The following is a 22,893-nucleotide window of genomic DNA, read 5'->3' on the forward strand; positions in this document are numbered from 1 at the left end:
CTAACATTTTCAACTACTTCAAACTGTAATTACACTGTTCACATAGTAGCTGTGATCATTTTACTCAAGTGGAAATGTATCCACATGGTATATTCAAATAAACTCAATACTCCTCCAATAGAAAACAATATAAAGATCAACCACCAGTACAAGGAAGCATACTTAGTATGTTAGGCCAAGTAAACTACTGCTAAAACTCAGAGAAACAAAGTTTGAAATGTGAAGGAGGATGAAGGGAGAGAGAAAAATTACACATATAAGAATGACATTTTCAAACATTTAGGAAAAACTTAAAAGTTATTTTACTTAAACTTTTAATTGACAAAAACTACATGCTTATGATGTACAACATGGTGTTTGGAAATACACACACACACACACACACACACTTGTGGAATGGCTAACAAAAATGAAACAGAATGTTGTTATTTAAGCAAATAATACAGTTTTCAATTAACAAATGATGGGAGGGAGAGAGAAGGGGGCAGAGAATAATAGGCTCCCGAAAACAGACTAAGCAGAGATGCTCCCCACGCCTTTGAACTTATCTTGCATAGCACTTTCTCACTGCTGCCTTAACTTCTGGCATTACTATTGCAGCTCAAATCCATGTAGTTCAGCAGTTTCTCAATAAAGGTTATGCAATCACCAAATTAAGCTTTTCTAAGGTAGGAAATATGGTTGGGGGAAAAACTGGAACACATATAAATCTAAGGTGTTATGAAATCATTGTTTTCTTATCCAGCAGTCATGAACTTTTACAAATGTCAGCCAACACGCCCAGATATTCTGATTTGAAGCTTTGACTTTAGATCAATCAGCCAACCAAGATTTACTGACCATCTTCTAGGTAAAAAACAAACACCTATTAGTATCTACTATGCAGTACTGATATACATGCTAGACCCGTACGTCTCCTGTCAGTTCTCTCCTTTGGTACACAGGAGAATGGCAGGAGGGGCTTTTATGAAAACACCCATTTCCAGGCCCACGCCGAGACTAACTGAATCAGGATCCCTTTGGGTGGGGCCGTAGCAGCAGTATTTTTTTTTTCTTTTTTCTGGTACTGGAGATGGAACCCAAGGGCTTTTCTACCTCTGGGCTACACTCCCAGACCTATTTTATATTTAATTTAGAAACAGAGTCTCACTAATTTGCTGAGAGACCTAAATAGCTGAGGCTGGCTTTGAACCTGTGTGATCCTCCTGTCTCAGCCTCCCAAGTACCGGGATTATAAGTGTGCGTCACCACGCCCGGCTCGAGCAGCAGTATTTTTAAGTTTTCTTTTATTTCTTTTTCTTTTTTCTTCTTCTTCTTCTTTTTTCTGCGGGTCTGGGGATGGAACCCAAGGGCATTCAACCTCTGAGCTACACCCCCTGCCCTATTTTTTATTCTTTTTTATTTTTTTATTTTTGGTGGGTTTGGGGATGGAACCCAGGGACATATGACCTCCAAGCCACACCCCCTGGCCTATTTTTTTATTCTTCTTATTTTGAAACAAGGTCTCACTGAGTTGCAGAGGGCCTCAGTAAGTAGCTGAGGCTGTCAGTGAACCGTGATCCTCCTGTCTCAGCCTCCCAAATGCTGGGATTACAAGCGTGCGCCACCACGCCCGGCTTTTTCTTCTATTCTTTAGTCTGTGTTGAAAACTACTACTATAAGAACAAACTATAAAAGTGGTGAGCAGCTGGGTTATACAGAGAGGTTAGATATGTGAACTGATAGCAGTGCCCCTCAGTGTCTTTCTGGGAATGCCTACAACACAAATCCAGACTGCCAGACCCTTCTCCTTCATTCAGAATCTTTGAGATGAGGACAGGTAAGTTGTGCTTCTTACGCACATTAAGTTTGAAAGCCACCAATCTAGACGAAGGGAGCTGAAGATAAATGCTATCACACGTGGTCTCGCTTCCTACATCTGTATCAGTACGTTAGCTGGGCATGGGGGAAATACAGGCATTGAGTAAATAAAAGGTTAGAGGAATAACACAAACTCAAAGTAACTAAAAACAGCGTGTATATCTATAAGTTTAGAAGAAGCATCACATCAGTTTCTTCTCAAAAGCTTGTTAACAGGCACTTGTGCCCCTAGTTGACATATGAGAAAACATTATTTGAAGAGATGATATGGTTCACTCTAGGGCTTGAATCCATAGCCTATTCCAGTATTCTCCCCACTTGAAATGTCTAAAAGTACTAGACCCGTTTGAAGTTAAAATTCTTGAAAGCTGATTTAAAAAAAAACAGGGTGGGGGGGCAATCAACAGAAATCAAAGCTGACAAAATCAGTCAGAACTAGTTCCTTAAATTGGGCAGATTGCCAAAAAGAATCTATTGATAATTACGGAGATCTGCCACCAGAATTAAGTCCTTTTTTTTTTTTTTCAGGGAAGGGAAAGTTCTAATAATTTATGTTTAGGGAGGGCACTGGGGATTGAACCCAGGAGCATTCTACCACTAAGCTACACTCCCAGCCCTATTTTACTTTTATTTTGTGTTTTTGTTTCTGGGTCTTTTTCTTTCTTTTTCTTTTTGCAGTGTGGGGATGGAATCCAGGGGCATTTGACCTCGAAGCTACACTCCCTGCCCTATTTTTTTATTTTGAAACAGGGGAGGCCCTCACTCTGGTCTCCGCCTCCCAAACGCTGGGATTACAAGCATGCGGCCTTCCTTTTCTTTTGAAACAGGGTCTCATTAGGTTGTTAAGAGTCTCACTATTTCCTGAGACTGTCCTTGAACCTATTAGGATCCTCCTGTCTTAGCTTCCCAAGTACTGGGATTACAAGTATGTGCCACCACACCCACTTTACACAGTAATTTAAAGATCTGAAATGAATTATACTATTTCTACAAAAATAAAAGGTGTCAGTATGTTACTTTTAATCTAAATTAAGCTTTTTTGTGTGTGTGTGGTAGTGGGGATGGAACCCAGGGGCTTTTCTACCTCTGGGCTATACTCCCAGACCTATTTTATTTTATTTTATTGTTTTTTGGAAATAAGTTGCTGGGAGCCTCACTAAGTAGCTGAGGCTGGCTTTGAACCTGCGCGATCCTCCTGTCTCAGCCTCCCAAGTGCTGGGATTACAAGCGTGCGCCACCACGCCCGGCTAAAATTAAGCATTTCTAAGGTAGAAAATCTGGTTGGGAAAAAACTGGAACACACATAAATCTAATAAGTGTTATGAAATAATATTTTTTCTTATCCAACAGTCATTTACATAAACATTTAAAAGAAGCCTTACTTGGGTCTTCTAAAGATGTGTCCATACTGTGAACAGGCGAGACCAACTGTTGGCGTATATACAATTGGCATTAGACTTTCGATATCATCTTGTAGTATTCTATAAAACAGTTTCTCATTTCTTTCTTGTATTCCCATTACATAGATGTATCTGAAATTAAGCACAGCAAATTATGTTTGATTTGGCTTTTTAAAGTTAAATTTAAATAACTTTAAATATTTAAATTTAAATAACTTTTTAACAGCTAAATCTAAATAACGGTGGGCCCTCCCCATCTCTATCTCTACACCCCCAGCCCCAATTATCACTACTCAACACCAGGACTAAAATTTAACAAAAATAAAAGTGTACTTAAATGATGAGTAAAGATGGAGAAAATAAGAAGAGAAACAGCAGCCTAAGTTTACTAAGCCCTTTTTAGAGGAGCCTTTGCTCAGCTAGACTCTGTACAAAGAGTTGAAAATGCAAAGCTCACTAAAGGCTCGACCCTTAAGGAACTGGTCTTCCAGGAGACCGACATGTAAATAAGGAAGCGAAGTGAAGTGGCGTTCATTCAAGTGTCCGCTAACACCAACTGTGCCAGGCGCTATTCTGAACTCCAAGGACAGAAGCTGCTCCCCGCCAAGGACTGTGCTGCCGGCAGGGCTGAAGCATTAATCACGGGGCACGGAGGCGGCACAAAGGAGGCGGCGGCCAATTCATGTGAATAAACCTGCAAATAACTTATTTTAAAGAATAAAGTTTGAAGGCTTGAAAGCCAGAAATCATCTTGAACTAATAAATCTAAGAGACATTTCCTCCCAAACTTGTTTCTTCTCCTTGTCATTTGACCAAAAATGGAAAACCAAGTCCAGTTTTTATTTTCCTTCTTCTGTCCTCTATGTATTACAGAGCCTACCTGCTAAGTACTTTCATATTCATCCTGCACCTATTCCAAGCCACCATTATCTCTCACTTGGACTACTCAAGGACGTTCTAAATTAGTCTTTATACATACAGCTTTCCTTCCCTGCTCCAACGGATTCTTCTCTTAAAAATTAAATATGATCATTTTATTCTTATTTGTGTGTGTGTGTGTGTGTGTGTGTGTGTGTGTGTGTGGTACTGGGGGTGGAACTCAGAGGCTTTCTACCTTCAGGCTTTACTCCCAGACCTATTTTATACTTTATTTGGAAACAGTGTCTCACTAAGTTGCTGAGAGCCTCAGTAGCTGAGGCTGGCTTTGAACCTGTGCGATCCTCCTCTCAGCCTCCCAAGTGCTGGGATTACAAGCGTGAGCCACCATGCCTGGCTTTTATTCTTCTTAGATAACTTCCAAGCCAGGCGTGACGGCACACACTTGTGATCCCAATGCCTGGGATGCTAAAACAGGAGGATCACAGGTTCATGGCCAGCCTCAGCAACTTGGTGAGGCCTCCTACAACTTAATGAAACCCTGTTTAAAAAAAAAAAAAAAAAAAACAGGCCTGGGAGCATAGCTCAAAGATAGAATGCCCCTGGGGGATTCAATCCCCAGTACTACACAATAAGTAAATGAGATAGGAGGTTCACAGGCTATTTGATGTGGCCTTCCACAACTTAATGAAAGAGACCCTGTTTCACAATAAAGAGTAAAAAAATAGGGCTGGAAGTATAGCTCAGAGGTAGAATACCCCTGGGTTTAATCCTCAGGACTGCAAAAAGAAAGAAAGGAAAAGAAAAGGCAGCTGGAGCTACTAAATATAAAATAATAAGATCTCTACCTACTTTCTAGCCTCATCTCCCCTATATTGATTTAATTTGCAACTCTTACCTTAAAGATGTTGTATCTAAAGCTCCCTCTGCCCAGTCACCTGTATCCAGGTGTGGTCAGATTCTCACGTCTAATGCAGCTCTGGAGCGCACTCTCTGGGCCCTGTCCAACCCACTCCCCACCCCCAAGCCCCAAAGATGTAACAGGCATTTGTGTGTGTGTGTGGTACTGGAGACTGAACAGGGGAATTCTAGCTCCAAGCCACAGCCCTATTTTATTTTTCATTTTGAAACAGGGTCTCACTAAGTTGCTGAGGGCCTCGATAATTCTCTTGTCTCAGTCTCCTAAGTACTGGGACTACAGGTGTGTCACTATGCCCAGCCTTCCTGCATTCAGATCCACAATATTCTACTCCTTCTGTATTCAATTTTGCATCAGTTTCATACATTATTAAAGCAAAAAAAAAATCCTAAATTGAACCACTAAGTGAGGGCTACCTGTAAACAGGAGGATGTACAAAGGTTATATGCAAATACTATTCCAATTATGAGGGACTTGCGCATTCACTGATTTTAAGTGTTCATAGAGGGAGCTGTGATCTGGAAGCAATCCTCCTGGGTACCAAGGGATAACGGTACTTAAATATTAAGTCTTGATATTTTCCTTTGATAATATAATATTCTCTCTTGATGCTGGGTAGCTACAGTGAGCCACAGATCCCAGCCAGCTATGTAATTAAGAGGGTCAATAACTGATAATCTACAGTATGCTGTGCTGCTAATAAGCTATGATGTCTGGTAGGCTGAGTGTATTAAATGCATTTTTCATCTTGGGTTTATTGGACAGAAACCACTGTGAACTGAGGGCTACCTATATATCTAGATATATACTTCTACATATCTAGGAGCTGGCACAGTATGTGATGCCCAACTGATGTGCAAATATTTGGTGAATAAATAAGGTGAATAAGTAAAATTTAATTATACTTTCTATACAGCTAATGGGGACAGAAATGACACCAACAGAAAGAAATTAAGGGAGCCAGATTTCTCCTCACTTTTTTCTTTTCTCTCTCTTTCTTTCTTTCTTTCTTTCTTTCTTTCTTTCTTTTCTTTTCTTTTCTTTTCTTTTTGCGGTACTGGAGATGGAACTCAGGGGCATTCTACCTCTGAGCTACACCCCCAGCCCTATTTTTTATTTTGTTCTTTATTTTGAAACAAGGTCTCACTGAGTTGCACAGGGCCTCACTAAGTAGTAGCTGAGGCTGTACACAGAACACACTCCTCCTGTCCCAGCTGGGATTACAAGTGTGGGCCACCACGCCCGGCTTCTCCTCACTTTAAAAAGTAACCAAAATAACTAGGTTCTAAGATAGAAAAGACAGCTTTGTGAAAGAGCCCATGTGAGAGGAGAAGAGATGACCCATGAGGCATGTGCCGGGGGTGCGATTCCTGGACCTCCCAAACCTTACCGCTCACCTTCATTTCACTTCAGTCGCCATTCTGCATACTCACCATGATCTTGGTGACTAAAGTGCAAAACTACTAATAAGAAGTGTGTGTGTGTGTGTGTGTGTGTGTGTGAGTGAGACTGGGGATTCAACCCAGAGGCATTCTACCTTTGAGCTACACCCCCAGTCTGGTTTTATTTCTTATTTGGAAACAGGGTCTCAGTAGGTTGCTAAGAGTCTCACTATTTGATGAGGCTGTCCTCGAACCAGCGATTCTCCACCCACGTACTGGGATTACAGGAGTGAGCCACCATACCTGACCCGAAAAAGTATTTTAAAAATGAAAGCCAGCAGAGCGTGGTGGCGTGCGCTTGTAATCCCAGCATTTGGGAGGCTGAGACAGGAGGATCATGGTTCGGTTCATGGAAAGCCTCAGCAACTCATTAAGTCTCTGTTTCAAAATAAAAACAAAACAGCAGCTGGGCGTGGTGGCGCACGCTTGTAATATCAGCATTTGGGAGACTGAGACTGGAGGATCGCGGTTCGTGGACAGCCTCAACTACTTAGTGAGGCCCTCCGCAACTGAGTGAGACCCTATTGCAAAATAAAGAACAAAAAATAAGGCAGGGAGTATAGCTCAGAAGTCGAATGCCCCTGGGTTCTATCCACAACCCGCAAAAAATAAAAAATAAAATAAAAATCAGGACTTGTAGCTCGGAAGTAGAATGCCTCTAGGTTCAATCTCCAGTACCAAACAAACAAACAAACAAAAAAATAAACAACAACAAAAAGCTGGGCATGGTGGCGCACGCTTGTAATCCTCAGCATCCCAGCATTCGGGCGGCTGAGACAGGAGGATCGCAGTTCATGGACAGCCTCAGCTACTTGGTGAGGTCCTTTGCAACTCAGTGAGACCCTGTTTCAAAATAAATAATAATTTTAAAAAATCGGTCTGGGGGTGTATCTCAGAGGTAGAATGCACCTGGGTTCTAGCTACAGTACTGCAAAAAAAAAAAAAAAAAAAAAAAAAAAAAACCAGAAAAACAGAAAAAAAAAAATCACATCAAGCCACCTCCCCCCCCAAAAAAGGCAAGCATGGACAAATGCCCTCATCCCTCATCCTACTCTGATCACAAGCCTCCAGCATTCCAGCTGGCTTACAAGGCCCTCAATTCACAATTCTCCCAGGAGCTCCTAGCTCCTCGGTTACTTCATTTTCTCCCATCTAAAGGCGCCCTCACGCCCTCGGGCTCCGCTTTGCTCCCACTCGGGATCCCAGGGCCGATGCTCTCAGGCTGACCAAGCCTCTCACCACTGCTACCACTGAAGAGCTTCCATACAGCTCCCCGCTGCACGCCTCCCCGCGCCTGCCTTTCCACCCAGGAAGGGCTAGCTTGCTTTCTTTCCTTTTCTTTTTAATACAGGAGCTTAGAACAGCATGGAATGAACAGTAAAAGGGCATGCGTGTGTATGTGTGTGTGTATATATATATATTCATGCAGCGCGTTTGCCAACCTAGCAAACTCCAAACTGAATCAGTGTTATATTTTTCCTTTTCCATGAAAAAATAACACTGCTTTGAAGAATGTTACCAACACAAGCAAGATCATACCACAAGGCCTTCAGGGCCTGCTCAGCTTCAGCCTGCCCGGCCTTGTCGAGCTTTACCTCACTTGGGATGGTCCTCCCAACATGTATCACTCCCCTTGCCAACTCCACTCAGCCTTGGCCTTTCTTTTTTCCTTTTTCTTTTTTTTTTTTGGGGGGGGGTATTGAGGATTGAACACAGGGGCATTCTACCTCCAAACCACACCCTCAGCCTGATTTTTACTCTTTCTTTATTTTTGTTGCACTGGGGGTAGAACCCAGGGGCTTTTCTACCTCGGGGCTATACTCCCAGACCTATTTTATACTGTATTTGGAAACAGGGTCTCACTAAGTTGCTAAGAGCCTCACTAAGTAGCTGAGGCTGGCTTCGAACCTTTGCGATCCTCCTGTCTCAGCCTCCCAGGCACGGGGATAAGTGTGTGTCACCATGCCCAGCTATTCTATACTTTAGAACAGGGTCTCACTAAGGTGTGTGAGCCTGGCCTCAAACCCAGGTCCTCCTGTCTCAGCCTCCCAAGTTACTGAGATTACAAGCCTGCACCACCCCACCCACGACTAGTCTTAGTTATGATTTATAATCTGTCAAAGAAAATCAAGGTCATGAGATGTGTGAGATGCTGACCTCTGCTCCACTGCTGGCACACCGATCCTTGCAAACCATACGACTCCCCTCCAGCTCAAGGTAGCTCTAGCAATTATCCTTTCTCCAGGGCTCATCTTACTCTCTTTTCCATGAATTTCCTGACAAGGGTTTACATTTTCTCTCCTCATTCATTTCCAATCTATTATGGTCTTCCTTTTGCTTCCATCACATAGAAGAAACCATTCTTGTCAGGCACCAGTAATGTCCTCTATTTAATACCAACAGATATATACTTAGTCCTGATGCAGACAAATTCCTCTACCCACGCTATCTTGTCTTTTTTTATTTTTTTTTATTTTGTGGTATTGGGGATGGAACCCAGTGGCATTCTACCTTCAAGCTACACCTCCAGCCCTATTTTTTATTCTTTATTTTGAAACGGTCTCACTGAGTTGCAAAGGGCTTCACTAAGTAGCTGAGGCTGATCGCAAACCGTGATCCTCCTGTCTCAGCCTCCCAAAAGCTGGGATTACAAGCGTGCACCACCATGCCTGGCTTGTCTTTTTTTCTCAATTATGGGGGGGGGGGTCACTCAATTATGCTGCATTGGTCACTGCTGTGGTCTCATGTAGTGCCCGGATTTCACATGTTGGAACCTTAATCCTCAAAGTCTTATGTTAATGGTAATTGGACATGGGGCCTTTGGGAGGCAAGGAGTCATGAGGGATCTGCTCTCATGCACATCTTAATCCTTTCAAACTTCAATGGGTTACTGAGGGACAAGTAGGTATCAGGAGAATGGGGCTACAGCCTCAGCTACTTAGTGAGGCCTTTTGCAACTCAATGAGACCCTGTTTTAAAATAAAGAATAAAAAGCCAGGCGTGGTGGCGCACACTTGTAATCACCGTGCTTGGGAGGCTGAGACACAGCAGGATCGCACAGGTTCGAAGTCAGCCTCAGCTACTTAGTGAGGCTCTCAGCAACTTAGTGAGACCCTGTTTCCGAATAAAATAGGAAATAGGTCTGGGAGTATAGCCCGGAGGTAGAAAACCCCTGGGTTCCACCCCTAGTACCACCAAAAAAATAAATAAAGAAAATAAGATAAAGAATAAAAAACAATAGGGCTGGGGGTGTAGCTCAGAGGTAGAATGCCCCTGGGATCCACTCCAGTTTGGCCTCCTCTGTGAGCCCTTCACTACATGATACCCCATGCTGCCTCTGAAGTACATGAGTCCCCACCAGCGAGAAGGCCCTCACTGGGTGCAAGCCCTCCTTCATCCTCGGACTTGGCCTCAAGAACTAACACCTACTCTATCTCCTCAGTGCTTAGCAGAGTGTCACACACAAAGGAGGTGATCAGTAAAATAGGTGCAAACTAGATGGCATTTCTTGCTTCTAATGTCCCATTCACAAGAGAAATGCATTGCTTTTTACCATAAACACTGTCTTCTGTTAAGTTTTACAATAATAAGCAAGCAGCCAGGCGTGGTGGCGCACGCTTGTAATCCCCGTGCTTGGGAGGCGGAGACAGGAGGATCGCGCAGGTTCGGAGCCAGCCGTAAGAGACCCTGTCTCCAAATAAAAAAGTATAAAAATAGGTCTGGGAGAGTAGTCTGGAGGTAGAAGGGCTTCCAGGAACCCCAGCACCACCACACACCAAACCAAAACAATAATAAGCAAGTGAAGAGTGAAGTATTCACTGAAGTGAATAATCATTTTAAAAAGTGTTAACTGAAATAAACACAAAGCGCATTGTGTAATTGCATATTTCTCGTGCCATAATAAATAAGCACAGGACTCTGAATCTCAATAACCATAACAATCAGATAGAAATAAAAACCGAGAAATCTCGTTGACTTACTTTTCCAAAGGGCTAGTCATTTTTTTCAAGTTTTTATGGAATCGTAAGGCTTGAATATCTTGTGTCTCTATTTTAGGAGGTAAAAGTCCTTGAAGACCGAGAACTTGTCGTTCCTTTAATGTAAAAGCCATTCCCTAAAGAGAAGCAATAAAAGGATTATTAGTTACTAGAGGCAGCAATGGCATTGTCCTTTAAATGCAAATTTTTTATTTTTATTTTTTGTGGTACTGAGATTTAACTCTGAGTTACACTTTAATCCTATTTTATTTTTTATTATTTATTTACTTATTTTGTGGGTGTGAGGGTAGAACCCAGGGGCATGTGACCTCCGAGCTTTACCCCCTTCCCTATTTTTTATTCTATATTTTGAAACAGGGTCTCACTAAGTTACGGAGGGCCTCACTAAGTAGCTGAGGCTATCCGCAAACCAGGATCCTCCTGTCTCAGTTTCCCAAATGCTGGGATTACATGCGTGTGCCACCACGCCCAGCTTCTATTTTTTATTTTGAAACAGGGTCTAAGTTGCGAAAGACCTCATTAGGTTGCTGAGGATGGTCTCAATCCTGGTCTCAGCCTCCCCAAGTACTGGAATTATAGGCATGTGCCATCACACCCAGCTCTGAGGTATTTCTGGGAACCTAGAAGGCCAGTTCATATAAAACTATAGAGCCAAAGTCGGGCGTGGTGGCACAAGCTTGTAATTCCAGTACTTCGGGAAGCTGAAACTTGAGGATAGCAGTTTGTGGCCAGCCTCAACTACTTAGTGAGACTGTGTTTCAAAATAAAGAATAAAAAAATAGGGCAGGAGGGTGTAGCTCAGAGGTCGAATGCCCCTGAGTTCCATCCCCATACCCACAAAAAATAAATAAATAAATAAATAAATAAATAAATAAATAAATAAAGCCATAGAGTCAGGCGTGGTGGCGCACATTTGTAATCCCAGCATTTGGGAGGCTGAGACAGGAGGATCACGGTTTGCAGACAGCCTCAGCTACTTACTGAGGTCATTTGCAACTCTTTGAGACCCTGTTTCAAAATAAAGAATAAAAAATAGGGCTGGGGGTATAATTCAAGAGGTATAATTCTCTTCCTTACATCCCCAGTACTGCAAAAAAAAAAAATAATAATAATAATAATAGTAAACTATCACAGATCTCTCTCCTTTGAAGCACTAACTTAACAGGCAAAATTATTTGTGTGCAATGATTTTTGTCCAAAAATCCTGTGGAGGTGGATGGACTGGGCTTTATCTAGATAAAGGTTTATGTCACAATTCTGACCTCATCCTCCAAAGGTCTGACAGGACATTTGGAGATTTTATTTTTAAAGCCAGAACTAAGTTGGATGTGTTGGTGCGTGCCTACCATCCCAGCACTTGGGAGGCTAAGACAGAAGGATCACAGGTTCGAGGACAGCCTCAGCTAGTAATGAGATTTTCATCAACCTAGTGAGACCTTGTTTCCAAATAACAAATAAAATCAGGCTGGGAATATACTCTGGAGTTACAAGGACCCTGGGTTCTACCCCCAGTAACACACACACAAAAAATAAAATAAATAAATAAAAGATAGAACTAGGAAGTAAATTCAAGAAAAGTTTGTGGTAAATGTGTAGAGTAGAGACGGGGGGTGGTGGCACATACTTGTAATCCCAGTACTTGGGAGGCTGAGACAGGAGGATGGTAGGTTCTCAGCCAGTCTCTGCTACTTAGTGACATCCTTTGCAAAATGTAGTGAGACCCCATTTCAAAATAAATACTCCGGGCGTGGTGGTACACTCTTGTAATCCCCACGCTTGGGAGGCGGAGACAGGAGGATCACACAAATTCGAAGCCAGCCTTGCTGGCTTAAGAGATCCTGTTTCCAAAAATAAAAATATAAAATAGGTCTGGGAGTGCATCCCAGAGGTAGAAGGGTTCCATCCCCAGTAACACACACACACACACACACACACACACACACACACACACAAAGAAAACTGGGGCTCAGTGGTAGAATGCCCTTAGGTTCAATCCCAGGACTGGAAAAAAAAAAAAAAAAAGTTGTGCAAAGTAAAATTTAGGAGATAAAGTAGCCATAATTTTTGCAAGATAGAGAATAAAAAGTTCATATAGAGAAAACAAATAACTCTACAAAGTCTCAGTATAAAACTATCAATACCAAAATGTCATATCAGTCTAAAATATATCCAGCCTTTATTAGGAAGAGAGAAAATTTATGTTTACATGAATGTTACTAACCTTGTTTGTTCTTGGATTCAACATGAGTGGTTTTCCTTTCTCTTTCCTGTGCAAATGGCGACGTGCCACAGTACAAGGAGTGGCAACGGCTCTTAACCGGGACAACATCTTTTCTTTTCACCTGGGAAAAGTAAAGCAAAAAAAAAAAAAAAATGATGAGAAACATTATAGAACTGCATGTATATCACAGATTTAGAAAGCTAATCATTCCATATATGAAAATACTCTTTCAAAAACACATCTATGACCGGGCGTGGTGGCGCACACTTGTAATCTCAGCATTCAGGAGGCTGAGACTGGAGGATCATGGTTCACAGATGGCCTCAGCTATTTAGTGAGGCCCTCCTCAACTTAGTGAGATCCTGTTTCAAAAAAACAGGGCAGGGTAGTGTAGCTCAGAGGTCAAATACCCCTGGGTTCCATCCTCAGACCCCCCCACACACACACACACAAATCTATGCAGCTGGGCATGGTGGTACACATTTGTAATCCTAGTATTGGGAAGCTGAGACAGGAGGATCATAAGTTCGAGGACAGCCTCAGCAATGTATTGAGGCTCTCAGCAACCTACAACTAGTTTCCAAATAACAAATAAAATTATTCTATGGGATGTATCTTGAAGGCAGAATGCCTCTACGTTCAATTCTCAGTCACACACACACACACACCTGGATACAAAGCCCATATAGGGATGAGGGAGAGAAGTCTCTTAAAGGAAAAATTTGTCATATCTATAAATTGTGATCATGAATTTCCTCATACTCCAGTAGTTACAATTCTAGAGTATACTAAAAAAAATGCTCAGATTCTCAAAAAGGATAAATGAAGACGTTCTTCATAGAAAAACTGGAACTAAGCAAAGCTTGGTGGCGCACACCTGTAAGCCTACGGCTTAGGAGGCTGACACAGGAGAATCACAGGTTTGAGGACAGCCTCAACAAATAATGAGACTCTCATGAGCCTAGCAAGACCGTTTCAAAATCAAAATAAAAAGCTGAGCATGGTGGCGCACGGCTGTAATCCAGCATTTGGGAAGCTGAAACTGGAGAATCTGGATTTGCAGACAGCCTCAGCTACTTAGTGAGGCCCTGTTTCAAAATAAAGAACAAAAAACAAATAGGGCTGGGGGTATAGCTCGGAGGTAGAATGCCCCTGGATTCCATCCCCAGTACTATACATAAATAAAAAATAAATAAATAAATAAATAAATAAATAAATAAATAAGCAGGATGAGGTAGTACACAAGTGTAATCACTTGTAATCTCAGTACTCGGGAGGCTGAGACAGAAGGATATGGGTTTGCAGCCAGCCTCAGCTAGTTAGTGAGGCCCTCTGCATCTTAGTGAGACCCTGTTTCAAAATAAAGAATAAAAAACAAGGCTGGGGGTGTAAGCTCAGAAGTATAATGCCCCTGGGTTCCATCCCCAGTACCACAAAAAGAAAAAGAAAAAGAAAGAGAAAAAGAAGACAACCTGGAACCAATCAACAGTGCTTATAAATAAGGAAAGGTAAAATAAATTTTAATATCCATACTATAGAATATCATGTAGAATTAAAAAATAATGAGTTCAAAGTTTCTATAAATACTATTTTAAATTAATTCACTTTTAACACCTCATAAAACAATTTACAAATCAATTCTAATGATAGATTAAAATTTTATGTGCAACTATAACATAATCCTTTTGAAAAGAAACAAATAAGAAATCTCTAGATATTGACACAATAACATTCCCTAAGGCTGTGTTCTGGTAAAAAGAGGAAAATGTAGACCATATATGGAATAATTTATGTCTTTTGAAACTATATATACTTATAAATTTATATGTAAATGCATCCATAAAGATCTGAAGCTGGGAATGGTGGCTCATGCCTGTAATCCCAGAACTTGGAAAGCTGAGACAGGAATATCCCAGGTCAGAAAACAGCCTCGACAACTTAGTGAGGCTGTCAGCAAATCAGCGAGACACTATTTCCAAATAAGAATAAAAAAAAAAAAAAAAAAAAAAAGCTGGGCATGATGGTGCACACTTGTAATCCCAACATTTGGGAGACTGAGACAGGAGGATCGCGATTCACAGCCTCTGCAACTTAGTGAGGCCCTGTTTCAAAATAAAGAGTAAAAAGTAGGGCTGGGGTGTAGTTCAGGAGGTAGAATACCCCCGGGTTCCATTCCTAGTATGGCAAAACAAACAAACAAAAAAGAATTTAAAAATAGGGCTGAGGAAGTAGCTTGGAGGTTAAATGCTCCTGGGTTCAATGACCTCTGAGCTACACCCCCTGCCCTATTTTTTTAATTCTTTATTTTCAAACAGGGTCTCATTAAGTTGCAGAGGGCCTCACTAAGTAGCTGAGGCTGTCCGCAAATCGCAATCCTCCGGTCTCAGCCTCCCAAATGCTGGGATTACAAACTGGGATTACAAGTGTGCACCACCACGCCCGGCTCCAATTCCCAGGACTAAAAAAATAAAATAAAATAAAATAAAATAAAATCTGAAAGGCTGGGAGTGGTGGTACATGCTTGTAATCCCAGCATTTGGGAGGCTGAGACAGGAGGATCCAGGTTTGTGGACAGCCTCAGCTACTTAGTGAGGCCCTTTGCAACTCAGTGAGACCCTGTTTCAAACAAAGAATAAAAATAGGGCTGGGGGTGTAGCTTGTAGGTCGAATGCTCCTGAGTTCCATCCCCAGTACTGGAAAAAAAAAAAAAATTCTGAAGATGGGGTCAGAGAGAAAGGACAAAGGCTGTGTGAAATGCTGTCAGCATTAATTAGAATTTAGTATCATTAAAAAAAAATTTTTTTTGTAGGTCTGGGGATGGAACCCAGAGGCATTTGACATCCGAGCTACACCCCCTGCCCAATTTTTTTATTCTTTATTTTGAAACAGGGTCTCACTGAGTTGCGGAGGGCCTCACTAAGTAGCTGAGGCTGTCCACAAACCACGATCCTCCAGTCTCAGCCTCCCAAATGCTGGGATTACAAGCATGCAGCACCCCACCCAGCTCATTTCAAATATTTTTAATGAGAATGTATTTATATATTATGGGATATTTTTTGGGGGGTGGTACTGGGGATGGAACTGTATTTGAGCTATTATCCCCAGCCCCATTTTATCCTTTTTATTTGGAAGCAGGGCCTCACTATGTTACTGATCCTGGACAAGAACCTGTGATCCTCCTGTCTCAACCTCCTGAGTACTGGGATTACAAGTGTGCACCACCATGCCCGGCTAACATCGCACACTCCTGTGACCAGAAGTCTATGCGAGTTTTCTGCATATTAAACCAGATTCCCAAAGTGGATGTGGATGATAACTCCCTCCCCAGGGTTGCTGTAATGAAATATAGACACATAAAGCAAATTTTGCCACTGCAACTCTTTATTGAATTAAGTAAGGTAGATTCCAAGGAGGGTACTTTTTTTTTCTGAAAAGGGGCAGTAAGCCAAATAAGTTTGAGAACCTCTGAGATTAAACAATTATTAAAAATTAAACAATTTTTCAGAGCCAGGCGTGGTGACAAACTCTTGTAATGCCAGTACTAGGGAGGTGGGATTTCAGGCTGGGTTCCCAAGTTCACTGCCAGCCTCAGCTACTTAGTGAGATTCTCCGTAACTTAGACCCTGTTTCAAAATAAAGAATAAGGGGCCCAGATGTAGCTCAGTGGCAAGCACCTGCTTTGCAGGTGTAGCGCTCTGGGTTTGATCCCCAGTTCCAAAATGACAACAACAACAAAAAAAAAGACCTTCAAAATAAAGAATAAAAAAATAGAGCTGTGTGGTGGGGCACACTTGAAATCTTAGTACTTAGGAGGCTGAAACAGGAGGATTGCAGGTTCATGGCCAGCCTCAGCTACTTAATGAGACCCTCCACAATTTAGTGAGACCCTGTTTCAAAATAAAGAACAAAAAATAGGGTTGTGGGTATAGCTCGGAGGTAGAATACCCCTGGGTTCCATCCCCAGCACAACACACACACACACACACACACACACACACACTCTCTCTCTCTCTTCAGCAGCTACCAACTGGGTGTCTTATAAATCAGTTCAATTCTGACACTACCTAGAATGTCAGCCCTCACAGATTAAGAGCTCAGCTCCAAACCGGGTGTGGTGGCGCAAGCTTGTAATCCCCGCGCTTGGGAGGCTAAAACAGGAGGATCGCACAGGTTCGAAGCCAGCCCCAGCTACTTAGCTCCCCAAGACTGCCCTCATTTCAGGTGCTGTCATCTGCACTCCTGACCAACCAGAGTTCCCACAACCCCTCCTCTGGGTTTGAGGATTTGCTGGAATGGTTCACAGCTCAAGGAGAATGGTTACTTACAGTTAGTTACTGGTTTATCAACAGGACAAACAAAAAGATCCAGCTCAAGAGCCAGATGAAGAGGCACTGGGCAAGGTAGAGGCCGGGAGCACTCCCAGAACCTTGAGGTGTTCACATGTTCATGAAATCTTGAGTTTTTATAGAGCTTAAAGTCCAGCACCACCCTTCCTAGAGTTCACGAGGTCTTCTGGTCATCAACCCCAAGCTGGAGCTCCCCAGAGGCCCCACCCTCATCACATTAGCATACACTCTCCAGGAAGGAGGTCCTGATGAGTAAGACAAATGACCAAGGAATTCCAGGTTCAGGAGCTCTCTGCCTGGGAAAGGGACAAACCAAACATTTTGTAAAACACTATACATTTTGATATGTAATGATGACCCTGATACCCTTTATAGAACTTCCTTCCTAAAGCAGAAAAGTACTATGTGTGTCTGGATGTGTGTGTACACACCCAATCAAGTACCTAAGCCTTAAATTAAGCTGTGATTTATTCCAATTAAGTGATTCACATATACATTTTTTTCATTTTTGCCATACTGGGGATGGAACCCACAGGCATTCGACCTTCGAGCTAAACCCCCAGCCCTAGTTTTTATTCTTTATTTTGAAACAGGGTCTCACTAAGTTTCAAAGGGCCTCACTAAGTAGCTGAGGCTGGCCAAGAACCATGATCCTCCTGTCTCAGCCTCCCAAAAGCTGGGATTACAAGCGTGCACCAGTATGCCCAGCTGACATGCTTAATTTTACGGAGGCAGTTAGTGTAGGGTTCCAGATTAGTTTCCCCTTCCTGTTTCAGAGTTCTTAGCCTCTGAATCTTGGTCATGTTGTTCCTTTTTGTTAGATGTATTCCCTTCCCTTTCTTTTCTAAATCTCATTTTTAAAGAGAAAATTTGAATTACTAAACAATTGCTCCACTCAAAATTCTGTTTAGTCACTATTTCTGATATGCCATTTTTCACTTTAATTATTTTATGTTTCTATTTCCCTCTAGATCTTTATGTACACCTGTTCAGGTTTCATGATTTAAAATCCTGGGTTCACTAAGTACTTTTTTTCTCGTGGCACTGGGGACTGAAGCCAAAGGCATTCAACCTCCAAGCTACACTACCAGTCCTATTTTTTATTCTTTATTTTGAAACAGTGTCTCACTAAGTTGCAGAGGGCCTAAGTAGCTGAGGCTGGTAACAAACCTGTGATCCTCTTGTCTGGGATTACAAGTGTGTACCATCATGCCTGGCTTCATTAAGTATTTTTCCTAAACACCCTTTCAAGGCCCTTCCATATTATTTTAATGCCTTTAAGCGTCTACATATAAATTTTTAGTCTCTTTCATGGTGTAATTTTTATCTATGAGTATTTTGAAAATAGGAGTATTCTTTGACAGTGGTCCCCTACAATGCTGTGTGTTATAGAAACCAACCTTGGAAGCAGTTTTAAGTTTGCCTCTATGAGATCCAGAGGGATTATAGCTAAAATCAGATTCCATGCCTCTGGGGGAGAATTCCTAACTCAATTTTCAAGTGCGTTAGGTTTAGGATCCTATTTATGGTGTGGAGTGGCTTAACTTTCACCGCAACTCCAGGAAGGACAGCCGTTTCCCTGTCCCCACTGATGGAGAGGACCGCGCTTTCCCAGCTCTCACACAGCACATCTAATTTTAGTTGCTAATGTTGAAGAGACCTGAGAATATCAGTTTCCATCTCCTGGCCAGCCACAAGCACTGCAGACACCATGTGGTACTTATTGTTCCCTCGACCCCTGGGACCTTCTCTTCAACTGCACTTCACTGCTGGAGGCTCGCTGTTTATTCCTGCTTGTGGGGATTTTCCTTTCCTGCCTCCGATCCTGGCTCTGTTTCTTTCTTTTTCACTTATTATTACTGTGTTTAGAGCAGGAAAGGGACACTTGTGACCACCTTAAAGTGGAAGTTGATTCAGTCTTCACTTTAAACCTATATTCGAATAACTTAGTCATCTACTGTGCCCCTACCACATAACAAGTGTAGAATGAGGCCTGAAGTCAGTGACATGCCCAGGTTCTTACTTAAATGTACAGCAATTTGTACCCTTTTAGCGCTTATAAAACTTGCATTCAGTTCAGTATATTAAATCACTACCAGGTCAAAACTCTCTTAATGTTCTATCATCAGTAAAGTCCTACAGCTCTCCTTGTGAGTTTAAAAAAATAAATATAGCTGGGCATGGTGGCACATCCTTGTAATCCCAGTACTTGTAAGGCTGAGACAGGAGGATCACAGGTTCGTGGCCAGCCTCAGCTACATAGTGAGGTCTTCCACAATTCAGTGAGAGCCTGTTTGAAAATAAAGATTAAAAAATTCTCAGGGGTACAATTCCCCAGGGTTCAATCTACCTCTGAGCTACACCCCCAGCCCTATTTTTTATTCTGTATTTTCAAACAGGGTCTCACTGAGTTGCAGATGAGCTCACTAAGTAGCTGAGGCTGTCCGCAAACCAGGATCCTTCCATCTCAGCCTCCCAAATGCTGGGATTACAAGCATGAGCCACCACTCATGACTGTCCTTTTCTTGATTTTCTTTAAATTCAAAACTATAGGCTTGTACCAAGGTTGTTATTTTAATAACTACCTCAATCTAACAATAATTAGATATCTACTGAAAAGTTACATTCCAGAATTTAAAAAAAGGGTAGAACGGAGCCCTACCTTCTTAATTGTTTAAGCAAATGCCATTGTTTTTGTTTTTTGTTTTTATTGTTGTTTTTGCGTACTAGGGATGGAACCCAGGGGTATTCTGCCTCCAAGCTACTCCCCCAGCCCATTTTAGTGTGTGTGTGTGTGTGTGTGTGTGTGTGTGTGTGTGTGTGTGTCTGGGGATGGAACCCAGGTGCATTCTACCTCCGAGCTACACCCCCTGCCCTATTTTTTTTTTTTTATTATTCTTTATTTTGAAACGGTCTAAGTTGCAGAGAGCTTCACTAAGTAGCTGGGGCTGTCCCCAAACCGCGATCCTCTGGTCTCAGCATCCCAAATGCTAGGATTACAAGCATGGGCCACCACGCCTGGCCCAATTTTTTTTATTCTTTATTTTGAAACAGGGTCTCACTGAGTTGCAAAGGGCCTCACTAAGTAGCACCTGAGGCTGGTCGTGAACCCAGATCCTCCTGTCTCAGTTCCCAAATGCTGGGATTACAAGCGTGAGCCACTAGTGTGTGTGTGTGTGTGTGTGTGTGTGTGTGTGTGTGTGTGTGTGTGTGTGTGTGTGTATTACTGGCTATTGAACTCAGGGGCATTCTACCTCTGAGCTACACACCCAGCCCTATTTTATTCTTTATTTTGAAACAGAGTCTCACTACCTTGTGGAGTGCCTTCCTACATTGCTGAGGCTAGCTGTGAACCGGTAATCCTCCTGGCTCAGCTTCCCAAGTACTAGGATTATTGCGCCACCACAAGGCCTAGCTATTTAATTTCATTCTTAATCAATCTATCTTTCTGTCCTGAGGAGTCAATCCAAGAGGCATTTTATCTCCAAGTGACACACCCCAGCCCTATTTGTTTATTTTTATTTTTTAATTTTTTTTGCGGGTCTGGGGATGGAACCCAGGGGCATTTGACCTCCAAGCTATATCCCTTCCCTATTTTTTTTTTTTTATTCTTTATTTTGAAATAGGGTCTCACTAAGTTGCGGAGGGCCTCACCAAGTAGCTGAGACTGTCCGCGAACCGTGATCCTCCAGTCTCAGCCTCCCAAATGCTGGGATTACAAGTGTGTCCCACCACGCCTGGCTCCTATTTGTTTATTTGTTATTTTTGTGGTACTGGGGATTGAACCTCATTCTACCTCTGAGCTATGCCCCCAGCCCTTTTTACTTTGAAACAGTCTCACCAAGTTGCTGAGGCTGGCCTGCAACCTGCAATCCTCCTGTCTCAGTCTCACAAGTACTGGGATTTCAGGCGTGCACCATCATGCTGGCTTCCTTACTGAATTTTGTGAAGCCCACTTTTTAACTTCAAGGATCTCGCCAGGTGTGGTGGTGCGAGCTTGTAGAGGCTGGGACAGGAGGATCGCACAGGTTCGAAGCCAGCCTCAGCTACTTAGTCAGGCTCTCAGCAACTTAGTGAGACCCTGTTTCCAAATACAGTATAAAAATAGGTCTGGGAGTATAGCCCAGAGGTAGAAAAGCCCCTGGGTTCCATCCCCAGTACCACAAAACAAACAAACAAACAAACAAAAACTTCAAGGTTCTTAAACTGCCTTCTGCAGAACTTTTCATGGCTGTGTTGCATAAAGGGTGCACATCACTTTACATCCATTTATTAATGTACTGGAGAAAGGGCCATCCGTGGGCTTTCTTAAGTGTAGAGATTCTAGTCAGGGGAGATGGAGCACACTTGTAATCCCAGTTACAAGCTGGGAGGCTGAAACAGGAGGATCACAGGTTCAAAGCCAGCCTTGGTACCTTAGTGACGCTCTCAACAACCCAGTGAGACCCTGTTTCTAAATAAGAGATAAAAGCCAGGCACATTTGTAATCCCAGTACATGGGAGACTGAGACAGGAGAAGTGCAGGCTAGCCTCAGTATTTAGTGAGGCCCTCCACAATCTAGTGAGACCCTATTTCAAAATAAAGAATATAAAATAGGGCTGGGGGTATAGCTCGGAGATATAATGCCCCTGGGTCCAACCCCCAGTACCACAAAAATACATATAATATATATAAATAAAAGGCAATCTAAAAAATATCTTCTGCAATTAGCAGTTAACCTCTAACGGCACTGCAATTCATGAACTCTCCTATATGCAGTTCATTAGAATCTCACTCCTATCAGAGTGAATTTAGCCATATAATAAAAACACCAGCTGGGTATGGCGGCAGATACCTGTAATCCCAGTATTTGGGAGTTGAAACAGGAGGATCAGAGGCTTGAAGCCAGCCTGGGTGACTTGGAAAGGCCCTTAGCAACTTAATGACACCTAGTTTCAAAATAAAATAAGACTGGGGGTAGAGATCAGAGGTTGTATGCCCCTGAGTTCAATCTCCAGTACAATAACAACAACAAAAAGTACTGTATCATTCAAGTTATTAAAGGAGATTTAATTTTTTTTTTGTAGTACTAAGGATGGAACCCAGAGACATTCTACCTTCAAGTGACACCCCCAGCCCTTATTTTTTATTTTTTTGCAGGTCTGTGGTAGAACCCAGGGGCATTCTACCTCAGAGCTACACTCCCTGCCCTATTTTTTATTCTTTGATTTTGAAACAGGGTCTAAGTTACAGAGAGCCTAACTAACTAGTAGCTGAGGCTGTCCTCGAACCTCCATCCTCCTTTCAGTCTCTCAAACGTTGGGATTACAAGCGTGCACCGCCACACCCAGCTAAGAAGATTTAATTCTAAATGACAAAGTAAAATATAAAAGTAAATTAAAAAAATTTTTTTTTTGGTTCTGGGAATGGAACCCAGGGGCTTTCTACCTCCGGGCTATAATCCCAAACCTATTTTATACTTTATTTGGAAACAGGGTCTCACAAAGTTGCGGAGAGCCTCACTAAGTAGCTGAGGCTGACTTCAAACCTGTGCGATCCTCCTGTCTCAGCCTCCCAAGAGCAGGGATTACAAGCGTGCGTCACCACACCCAGCTTAAAAGTAATTTTAATACTGTCTATAAAACAACTCACTTATAATTTCAGTACTTGGGAGGCTGAGACAGGAGGATCACAGGATTGGATTGGAGTCAGCCTCAGCAACTTAGACTCAGTTTCAAATAAAGTATAAAAAATGACTGGGAGCACAGCTCAGGCTCAAATGACACTAGGTTTAGCCGGGCGTGGTGGTGCGCACTTGTAATCCCAGCATTTGTGAGGCAGAGACAAGAGG

The 22,893-nt window shown here is 42.3% G+C and overlaps 1 protein-coding gene across 1 annotated transcript in view; it reads right to left on the reverse strand.

The window, feature by feature from the left end:
• The window catches only part of ME2 (malic enzyme 2), a gene marked incomplete at both ends in the record, with an annotated part of 52,418 nt that extends 39,594 nt beyond the window's left edge, over positions 1–12,824 (reverse strand). Inside the window, 3 exons of the mRNA XM_080714769.1 lie at positions 3,243–3,392; positions 10,478–10,611; positions 12,717–12,824. Of these exons, the coding sequence (XP_080570895.1) occupies positions 3,243–3,392; positions 10,478–10,611; positions 12,717–12,824 (392 nt within the window). The remainder of the gene's footprint in view (positions 1–3,242; positions 3,393–10,477; positions 10,612–12,716) is intronic.
• Positions 12,825–22,893: the final 10,069 nt, after the last annotated feature.

This window comes from Muscardinus avellanarius (assembly GCF_963383645.1).
Source record: "Muscardinus avellanarius genome assembly, chromosome: 17".
NCBI classification, from domain to species: domain Eukaryota; kingdom Metazoa; phylum Chordata; class Mammalia; order Rodentia; family Gliridae; genus Muscardinus; species Muscardinus avellanarius.